Here is a 10,846-nt window from a genome sequence, read left to right as displayed (position 1 = left end):
CTTCCTTCCTTCCTTCTTTCCATCCTCCCTACCTCCTCCCTTCCTCCCTTCCTTCTTTCCATCCTTTCTTCCTTGACCTGAGGAGAACAGGAGGGTTAAGACACAGGGTTAGCATCAGAAAGGTGAACTCCCTCAGCTGATCACACACTGATTACTAATTCAGGTGGAGAAGAAACACCAAACTAATGAGGTGTCTGAGACTAAAACAGGTCAGCAGCGGAGAGGACGGAGGACAGACATGGACGCTCAGCAGGCTGTGAGTATATCTGCACATTTCCCACTTCAATTACTACACTGTTAATGTCAAGTTTGATTTATTCGTTAGATTGGTGCATTGACCAGAAAAGAAAAAGTCCTCATTTAAACGGACTGTGACTGAAATGTAAGATTTTAGTTTTTAAATGAAGAATCTCTTTATAAAGCTGCTGCAGGAGCTCAACCAAGATATCACTTCTTCATTGAAGTAATTAGCATTTTATTTATCAACACAATTTATTGATGTTGGAATTAAAGGATCGTCGTCTCAGTTTCAAACAGTGGGTTTTTTTAAATTATAAAAGTCACATATAATATTACATATCAAGGCAAAGCAGTTTTTTTTATATAGCGCATTTCATACACAATGGCAACTCAATGTGCTTTATATAAAACAGAAAAACATGTAATTTGAATATATATGGTATAAGCGTTGTCAAAATAAGCAATTTTGCATTTTTGTGGGTTTTTTGCCATTTAAAATAACATTTGCACCATTTATTTAAACCAAAAGTAAGACTGAATGCTCCTGAAAATGTCAAATGGTGTAACCACAAACAGGACAAACATTTTTAGCTTGTCAGAACTACTAAATCATCGAGGTTCAGGGTTTATTGAATTGTCTCCCGTAGTGTCAGAAATGTGTGTATGGTGTAAATACAGTTGTATATGTAGCTCTCTATAGAAATGTATTGTACAGGAACAAGTCATAGAAGCTTTCAGTGGGTTTTATATTTAATTAAATACATAACTTATAATACTTTACATTAAATCAATACAGTGAATTAGAAGATTGCTGTAGAGAAACCAGAAACTATAAGAGCTTTAACATGTGGACTCAGTATTAAACTACTATTTAAGTACTCAGTTGGTATCAGCATCACTTTAAAGGTACTTGGATTGGTACTAGTGTTGTAATCTTTCAAAGGATACCCAACCAAAGTAAAAACCTATGAAGAAGAAACATGTGGAGAGACTGGTGTGAGATAACATAGCTAAGATTTAGTATCTAACCCTAAAAACTGCAGGTACAATTTAATCAGTTTGATATTATGGGCTGTAATAAACACTGCGGCCCACAGGGGGCAGCAGCAGACTCATGACAGACAGATATTCTTATTTGATGAGAGGTTTATAGATCAGTGAAGTGGATTGTTAATCAGTAGTATAACCTTTCTAAGCCTTTACAGGTAGTTACTAGTGTGTGTGTGTGTGTGTGTGTGTGTGTGTGTGTGTGTGTGTGTGTGTGTGTGTGTGTAGTGTTGTCTGTCAGCCCAGAGACTGACAGATGTCTCCTGTCACCACGGAAACTGTCTTAGGGGGGAAACTGTCAGTCGCTTTCCTCCTCTTCTCAACTTCCGTCTGTTTTCTGAGAACATGTAATTAACTGATACACTATCCTCTGTGTGTGTGTGTGTGTGTGTGTGTGTGTGCAGGGCAGGATGGGAGCTCGACATCTCTCTCAGATTCAGGAGGAGGCGGGCAGCAGGGAGCACAGGTAAAAGGGGTCAGCTGATTGGTTGTGACACAGAGCTGCTGAAGTGAAACCTGTGAATTTTAAAGATTGGGAAGAAACCAAACAGGTAAAAATACAGTTGAAGACTTCACCTTGACCTCTGGGAATTTGAAACTTGTAATTTTCTAACATGAATCAATAATTTGAGGAAGAATATTTGAAATAAGTGTGTGATGTGAAATTCCTCTTTAAGGCTTAACCCTTTATAGGACACTCCTTGAAAGGAAGGAAGGAAGGAAAGAAGGAACGGAAGGAAGTAGGGAGGAAGGAAAGGAAGGAAGGAAGGACAGAGGAAAGAAGGAAGGAAGGAAGGTAGGGGGGAGGAAAGAAACAGAGAAGGAGGGAGGGAGGAAGCAAGGGAAGAAAGAAGGAAGGAAGGAAGAAGATAAGGGGATGGAGGAAGGAAAGAAGGAAGGGAGGAGAGAAGGAGGGAGGGAGGAAGAACAGATGGAAGTAAGGAAAGGAAGGAAGGAAGGATGGAGGAAGGAAAGAAGGAAGGGAGGAGAGAAGGGGGGGACAGATGGAAGGAAGGAAAGGAAGGAAGGATGGAGGAAATAAGGAACGAGGGAGGGAGAAAGGAAAAGAGGAAGGGAAGAAAGAAGGCAGGGAGGAAGGAAAGGAAGGAAGGAAGGAAAGAAAGAAGGAAAGAAGGAAGGAAGGAAGGATATTTTGGGATATTTAGAGAAGTTACCAAATATAATTATTTGTCCAATAAAGGGTTAACACAGCAAGTTATAGTGAAATAAAATATTAAAATAATAAAAACTGGAACGGAAACATTGTCACTGTCTGCTGAGGAAGTGGAAACTCGGAACCAATCAATCTGATAACTGTGTGTGTGTGTGTGTGTGTGTGTGTGTGTGTGTGTGTGTGTGTGTGTGTGTGTGTGTGTGTGTGTGTGTGTGTAAGATACTCTCCACCGAAGCGCAACCTTGGTGCAGGGATACATTACTGTGATCAGACCCAGGCTGTAAACTAATGTGAATGGAAACTGGTTTACATGGAGGACTGTGTGTGTGTGTGTGTGTGTGTGTGTGTGTGTGTGTGTGTGTGTGTGTGTGTGTGTGTGTGTGTGTGTGTGTGTGTGTGTGTGTGTGTGTGTGTGTGTGTGTGTGTGTGTGTGTGTGTGTGTGTGTGTGTGTGTCTCCATTGGTAAAACAATGATTTCTGGGTCAGTGGTTGGGATTAGGTTTAATTAGGTAGTGATTAATGATTAAGGATATGATAACTCTCCAGATAATGAATGTAGGTCTATGTTTGCAGTCATGCCCCCTAGAAAATTTAAAAAATCAAGCCCCTCGACTCAGATTCACGTAGACAAACGGAATTTGGTACACATATGTATCGTGGAAAGACGCACAAAAAAGTCTCTTGGACCCTTATCCTCACTCCAACAGGAAGTCAGCCATTTTGAATCGAATCTGTTTGTTTCCATTTGACTCAGAAGATGCGTCGCAGCAAGTCTCGCTCAGTCGTAGCGTGGCGGGGCAGCTTGGGCCCGGTCATCTGCTTGCAGCTTTAATTATTATTATTATTATCAGCTACAATGGTGTGAGCATCCAGGTTCCAGCTGTGTCTGCAGCTAATGAAAATAGATATAGATGAGCTGTTGCTGTAAGTTTATATATATATTATAATTGTTACTGCTGTATGTTGTACAGAGAGATAAACAGAAAAGCCTTACTCATCTCCTCCTTTCCTTCATCCCTTCCTTCTCCTTCCTTCCTTCCTCTTTTCCTCCATCCCTCCCTCCTTACTCCTTTCCTTCCTTCCTTCCTTCTTTCCTTCCTTCCTTCCTCATCTCCTCCTTTCCTTCTCTCCTTCCTTCCTCTTTTCCTCCATCCCTCCCTCCTTCCTTCCTCATCTCCTCCTTTCCTTCATCCCTTCCTTCTCTCCTTCCTTCCTCTTTTCCTCCATCCCTCCCTCCATACTCCCTTCCTTCCTTCCTTCCGACACACAGCAGCTCATGTTGAAGCAGAGACTCACAGTATGATCTCTCTCTCTCTCTCTCTCTCTCTCTCTCTCTCACAGTATGAGCTCACATCTGAACATGATGAGATTGATATCACATTAGAGAACAAAGCTCCAGCATGTTTGTATAATAAAGAGAGACAAACCTCTCTAAAGTCTCATTCTGCTCTAATGTGTCAGTGTGTCAGTCTGTGGTGAGAGAAGACTAAGTCATAAGTCTATGCATGTAATGTCCCCAAAAGTGACTTAAGTAAACCGGAGTGTGTGTGTGTGTGTGTGTGTGTGTGTGTGTGTGTGTGTGTGTGTGTGTGTGTGTGTGTGTGTTTTCATTAGCTCCGTCACTCAGCACAGTTGCTACTCGACAAGCTTATGACACGATGAAGTGAAATATGAACTTATCTCTCTCTCTCTCTCTCTCTCCCTCTGTCTCTCTCTCTCTCTCCCTCCCTCTCTGTCTCTCTCTCTCTCTCTCTCTCTCTCCCTCTCTCTCTCTCTCTCTCTCTCTCTCTCCCTCTTTCTCTCTCTCTCTCTCTCTGTCTCTCTCCCTCTCCCCCCCCTCTCTCTCTCTCTCTCTCTCTCTCCCCCCCTATCTCAGTACTCCTGTCCTCCCTCCGATCCTCCAGCAGCAGACAGGTGGAGCAGGTGGAGCACGTGAAGCAGGTGAAGCAGGTGAGCACGAGGCGGACAGACGGGTGATGAGGCGTCGGTCTGATCCGGCGGCTCTGACTCTGTACGAGCAGCAGTGGAAGCTGGAGGACAACAGGAGTCTGCTGGAGGAGGTAATATTTAATATTTAACAGACTGTAAAACATCCCAGTAGTAGTAGTGAGGCTTGTGAGGGGAAACTGCTCCATCTAGAGGCCGTAAAGAATTTTTTTTTTATTAATAATGACGTTTTTTAATGAGATTTTTAATGCGGCACAGCTGGAAACCATTAAAATTAGCCTACTGTTTAAAGGTGAATTTATATGCAACGAAAAATGAGTGGTTATTTGATTTTCGTTTTAAAATAAAATAGATTAAATTGAAATACAAGCTGTTTTTTCCTCTGGTCATTAAGGAATGAGCAGAAATGTAAAAGTTTAATGAGATTAAGGAGGCGACACAGCTGGAAATCGTTAAAATGACTGTTTACAGGTGAATTTATATGCAGTACAGTAATAAGAGTAGTAGTAATATATTTTGGTCATTCAATTTTCTTTTCAGGACAAGTATTGACAAACGAAAAACAAGTCGTTATTTGATTTTCGCTTTAAATTAAAATAGATGACATTGAAATACGAACTGTTTTTTTCCGGGTCATTAAGGGAGGAGTAGAAATGTAAAAGTTTGGTTTGTTTAGTTTGATTTTCTTTTCTTATTTAATCAAAAAATGACCCGTTTTCTCTTATTCTTAAACTACTGTATGTCACCATCAAGGAAGACGACAATAAAGATCAATTAAAAAACAAAAATCCTGTCCGTGTTGGAGAACTGCTGCCAGACGGTTTGATTTTTATATAAAGTTAATAACTCAGTTTAAATAAAAACTACAAGCCGTTCAGCCCGTGACTTTTCCTGACTGTGTGTTTGATATTTTCTCCAATAATCCTCACCAGGTCTATAATCTGTTAAAGTGGCGTCAATCTCCACAGAGCAAAGCGCACCAAACAGGAAGTCAGACACAGAATCGGCTTAAAAGTTCAGCTCAACTTTCAAAATAAAACAACCCCGATCGTATTTCGGCAACAAATACGAACAAAGCAGACAAATAAAGAGACTATTTAGAGACAGAGACCACAGTAGAAGCACAAAAATCAAAGAAAAATGTAGTAAGTTAAAAAAATCGGGCAGTTTAGTTGTGCTGCTACTACAGTAATTACGGTAGCCTAAAGTCTTGTTTGATTTGATTGGGCTGCCGTAATTACTGTATTAACAGCGCAACTTAATTTAAAAGGTGTATTTCCAGCCCAGAGTACGCCACACTGCGCTTATAAATGTATCTCAACTCTATAGCTAGCTAATAAAAGACAGATACTCCAATAAGAAACATAAGAGCAGCCAGCAGCAGTGATAACAGTGTTTATAAAACAGGTAGCGAGAAATGAACTGTGAGCTCCGCAAACCAACAACCAGCAGCACAAAGCTCTCTTCACACAATAAAAGCATAGCATAAAAGATAAAGATAAAAAATGATGAAATAAGTATAGTTAGTTTTAAAAGATAACCCAGTAACGTTAGCATAAAAGGCTCAAAGTTACATTATCATACAAGATAAAGTAACGTTAGCTTGATGTGACAATGATAAGATATCTCAGACTGAAGAGAGACACACAATAGTTGATAATGGATAAATCATTGTTGGTTTTGGTGGTTTTTGATGACAGTAATAAAAATATAAAACATCAACAGGTTGAAGAACAAAACCAGTTTAATAAAAAGCTGAAATTTGCTTTTTTTTGTTCATATTTTTGATGTCATGAAGCTGAAAAACCTCTCAGTGTCGAGTTAAAGTAAGATAATACTTCACTGATCTCCAGCGGGGAAAAACAAGGGAACAGATAAGAACTGGAAACAAATAACACAACAAAATAAAAAGTACATTATTAATATTATATAAACATTACAATACTAAGATTTTTTTTAAACCTGATTTTTGGGTTGTAAAAATAGAAAGGTTGTGCAAAATATGTGCAGAAATGATGACTCTGATAGATGTAGCTATGCATGTTATATAGATGAAGTAATGGATACAAGATAAATTAAATATGTAGTAGTGTTACACATGCGCACACACACACACACACACACACACACACACACACACACACACACACACACACACACACACTCACATCCACCCCGAAACTTGAATCTTGAATGAGAATGTGTTCAAACCTCCAACCAGCACAATACATACATGCATACATACAATTATACATGCACTAACTAACTAATGTGTGTGTGTGTGTGTGTGTGTGTCTGTCTGTCTGGTCCAGCTGAGTCGTATTGAGGCGGAGCTCAGAGAGTCACTGCGTCTGGACATGGAGCGACAACAGGAAGCTGAATTCCTTCGCCAGCAGGAGAAAAAACAGCTGTGGCAAAATCTGTGTTACCTGAGCTTGAACCAGCGAGTCACCAAGTACACACACCCACACACACACACAGTTAGCCATGCTTCCTGTGCTTTTTTTGCAGTAAAATTGGGAACATTGAGAAAATCATATAACAGTAATATATAATCAATTATCAGTAATCATCTTCCTTGGATTAAAAAGCATTCTGCATGTCACACTTCCTGTCCTGGTCTCCACAGACCCTGGGTCAGCAGCTACTTCAGGAAGTTCCCCATGCACATCTACTGTCTGCCCGTCCAGTCTGCCAATCACAGAGGCCGGATCACAGAGGCCGGAGGCGGGGCTTAAAGAAGAAGCTGTGAAGAGGGATTGAAATAATTTTGATGTTTTTTTTGTTTTTTTCTTAAAAATTAAATGTGGTAATTTTGCACCATGCATTCTGTTTTTATTCTGTATTTCTTCAAGTATACATTGCTGAGGGAACATTTCTGGTTTGAACCAATGGAAACAAAGAGACTGGTGGTTTAAAGTACATTTTAACTGGTGCTGGGCCAGTTCCCCAAAAGCATCTTAAAGCTAAATTGTATTTTATGAGATGATGATAGATTAATTATAAAACAGATTTTATGTTCACTGAGTGAAAATAAATAGATAGATAGATAGATAGATAGATAGATTCAAACCCATTTGGCTGAAGCTCTCATATTGTCTTAAAACACACTTCCACAATAGTGAGCCTCTCCTTTTAAGGTCCATTTATCCACCACTGTAACGCAGCCTTGAACGCAGCGCTACGTTTTTTTACGTAACTGCGTCACTCCCTCCGTCCAGCCCTTCTTCTGTGCGTCTCCAGAATCACAGACATCATGGTGAGCCTTTTTACACTCATTTATCCTCCTTTTTAACCCGTTTTAAACGCTTTAAAACCTCAACACAGCGTCTTATCTACACGTAGACAACCTCATGCAGACGCTGTTTTATGTTTTTAGCGCTCCGTTTGTGTTTGTTTGTAGCGGTTAGTTTAGCTCGTTGTTAGCCGGAGATGCTAACCGGCGAGCACAAGCACATGGGCGTTGTGACTGCGGCTAAGCTAACTCTTAACGCTGTTGTGTTTAATATACAAATAAAATGAATGAATGTGATGAAGCTACGGGCTTTGCAGCAGCTATACAAATAGTTACTGAAAGGTTGAACATGTGAGTTGTAGTAGACAGATGCTCCCGTTGGTTTAGGTTTAGCTGGCTCATTAGCATCAGTCTTTGTGCTGTCAGGGAGGACTAGTCAGCCGTTTATTACTCTTTATTTATTAAATTTAGGGGATAATAATGAACACAGCCTACCCGAGAGACATAACAACTGCTTGTATTGGTTATAGATGTTAACTAAATGCTTGGTTTTTGGCAGTTTTTTGTGTTTTTTTTTGGGTAATTATTTGAACCGTTGATCTGAAAAAAGCTTCTAGCGGTTTCTAGGATGCTGCGTTCAAAGACGCCTCGGACTTAATAGCTCCGTCCACGCCTACAATTTTGGTCGAGTCACAGTCACACACCGCCCCACTAAATAATAGAGGATGTCACGATCAAATCCTCGATACGATTTTATTTTTTAAGGCCACGGTTCGGTTCTCAATCTCTCTTTTTTGGGTCCTTTTAGCGCAGAAAGCCATTTTTAGACTAATCTGAGTGTTATAATCTCCATCAATTGTTTGCTATGTACCAACACTTTAAGACCTTAACTGTTAAAATCAAATACTTGTATTAACTATATAATGTAATAGACTTAACTATGAACAAAAGAATCATCTTGTGAGCCCTTTTCTAACTCTTCATATTAGATGACTATTCAAGTTCACAACAAAATAAAAACTTAATTAAAACATCCGCGTCCATAAACATGATCACTGAACAATTAAGGGTTAGTTAACTGTAGCATCTTATCTTGCTAACCCTTATTTAACACTAACCTTAGTATTAAACATGTTTTTGCTGAGGGTTTTTTTTGGGTGTATAATTACTGATAATTATTAAATTCTCAGTTTATTGATGTCACTTTTATACAATAAGCTTTGTTCCTAAACTGTAATATCTTTGAGTTGTGGATATTAGACATTTGCTGACGTCACCTTCAGCTTTGGGAAACAGGGGATTAACCAAACAAGGAGTTTATTTATCTAGAAAATAATCCTAAATTCTCTCTCTCCTCTCTCTCTCTCTCTCTGTCTGTCTGTCTGTCTGTCTGTCTGTCTGTCTGTCTCTCTCTCTCTCTCTCTCTCTCTCGTCTCTCTCTGTCTCTCTCTCTGTCTGTCTCTCTCGCTCTCTCTCTGTCTCTGTCTCTCTCTCTCTCTCTTCTCTCTCTCTCTCTGTCTCTCGCTCGCTCTCTCTCTCTCTGCTCTCTCTCTCTGTCTGTCTCTCTCTCTCTGTGTGTGTCTCTCTCTCTCTCTCTCTGGTCTCTCTCTCTCTCTCTCTGTGTGTGTCTCTCTCTCTCTCTGTGTCTCTCTCTCTCTGTGTGTCTCTCCTTCTCTCTCTCTCTCTCTCTCTTCTCTCCTCTCTCTCTCTCTCTCTCTCTTGCTGTGTGTCTCTCTCTCTCTGTGTGTGTCTCTCTCTCTCGTGTCTCTAGCTCTCTCTCTCTGTCTCTCTCTCTCTCTCTCTCTGTGTCTCTCTCTCTCTCTCTCTCTCTCTGCTGTGTGTGTCTCTCTCTCTCTCTCTCTCCTCTCTCTCTCTCTCTCCTCCTCTCTCTCTCTCTCTCTCCTCCTGATGATATTAATGTATTAACTGATGTCTCCATCTTTCCTTCCTCTCTCTTCCTTTCATCTTCCTCTCTTTAGGCGTCCCTATCGATGGCACCGGTCAACATCTTCAAACATGGAGCTGATGAGGAGAAAGCTGAGACTGCTCGACTGGTGAGTTTATATTCTGACACTGACTGAATCTGCTCTTATTTTTAATTTTAGTTTAATTCCACCTTTGAAACTGTTTCCTGTTTCCTGTTTCCTGCTCCTTCGTCGTGTCCTTCATCGGCGCCATCGCCATCGGAGATCTGGTGAAGAGCACTCTGGGACCGAAGGGGAATGGTGAGTTTTCATTACTGCAGACCTCCTTCTCTGTCTTCTCTTCCTTCCTTTCTTCCTTTCTTCCTTACATCTTTCTTTCCTTTCTTCCTTCCATCTTTCCTTCCTCCCTTCCTTTCTTCCTTCCAGCTGTCCTTCCATCTTTCCTTCTTCCCTTCCTTTCTTCCTTCCAGCTGTCCTTCCATCTTTCCTTCCTCCCTTCCTTTCTTCCTTCCAGCTGTCCTTCCATCTTTCCTTCCTCCTGTCCTTTCTTCCTTCCATCTTTCCTTCCTTTCTTCCTTCCATCTTTCCTTCCTCCCCTTCCTTTCTTCCTTCCATCTTTCCTTCCTCCTATCCTTTCTTCCTTCCATCTTTCCTTCCTTTTCTTCCTTCCATCTTTCCTTCCTTCCTTCCTTCCTTCCTTCCTCCTTCCTTTATTCCTTCTAGCTGTCCTTCCTTCCTTCCTTCCTTCCTTTCTTTCTTCCTTCCATCTTTTCCTTTCTTCCATCCTTCCATCTTTCCCTCCTCCCTTTCTTTCTTCTTCAGTTTTTCCTTCCTGTCTTCTCTTCTCTTCCTTCCTTCTTTTCTTCCTTCCATATTTCCTCCCTTCCTTTATTCCTTCCTCCTTTCCTTTATTCCTTCCATCTTTCCCTCCTCCCTTTCTTTCTTCCTTCAGTTTTTTCCTTCCTGTCTTCTCTTCTCTTCCTTCTTTTCTTCCTTCCATATTTCCTCCTCCCTTCCTTCCTTCTTTCCGTTCCATCTTTTTAATAATCTGGCCCACATCAGATCACATAGTTCAGTATGTGGTGTTGAATGAAGATGAGTTTGACGTCCTGCTTTACATCCTGTTCATATTCTGACTCATAATTAGTCTCTACACCAAATCAACCATAATCTCTATAGATATAATGAAAGTTGTTCTTCTTCCTCTCTTCTTCTCTTCCTCTCTTCCTCTCGTCCTCCAGGATAAGATCTTGCTCGGTGGAGGGAAAGGCGGTTTGA

At 40.7% G+C, this 10,846-nt stretch overlaps 1 protein-coding gene across 1 annotated transcript in view; it reads left to right on the top strand.

The window, feature by feature from the left end:
- The first annotated feature begins 7,643 nt into the window (after positions 1-7,643).
- cct2 (chaperonin containing TCP1, subunit 2 (beta)) overlaps positions 7,644-10,846 on the top strand; it is a 19,880-nt gene continuing 16,677 nt past the window's right edge. The window contains exon 1 of the mRNA XM_053343992.1: positions 7,644-7,667. Within this exon, the coding sequence (XP_053199967.1) occupies positions 7,665-7,667 (3 nt within the window). The 5' untranslated portion in view covers positions 7,644-7,664. The remainder of the gene's footprint in view (positions 7,668-10,846) is intronic.

This window comes from Scomber japonicus, chromosome 23 (assembly GCF_027409825.1).
Source record: "Scomber japonicus isolate fScoJap1 chromosome 23, fScoJap1.pri, whole genome shotgun sequence".
NCBI classification, from domain to species: Eukaryota; Metazoa; Chordata; class Actinopteri; order Scombriformes; family Scombridae; genus Scomber; species Scomber japonicus.
The sequence above is the reverse complement of the archived record's forward strand: the minus strand, read 5'-3'. Positions and strand labels throughout refer to the sequence as shown.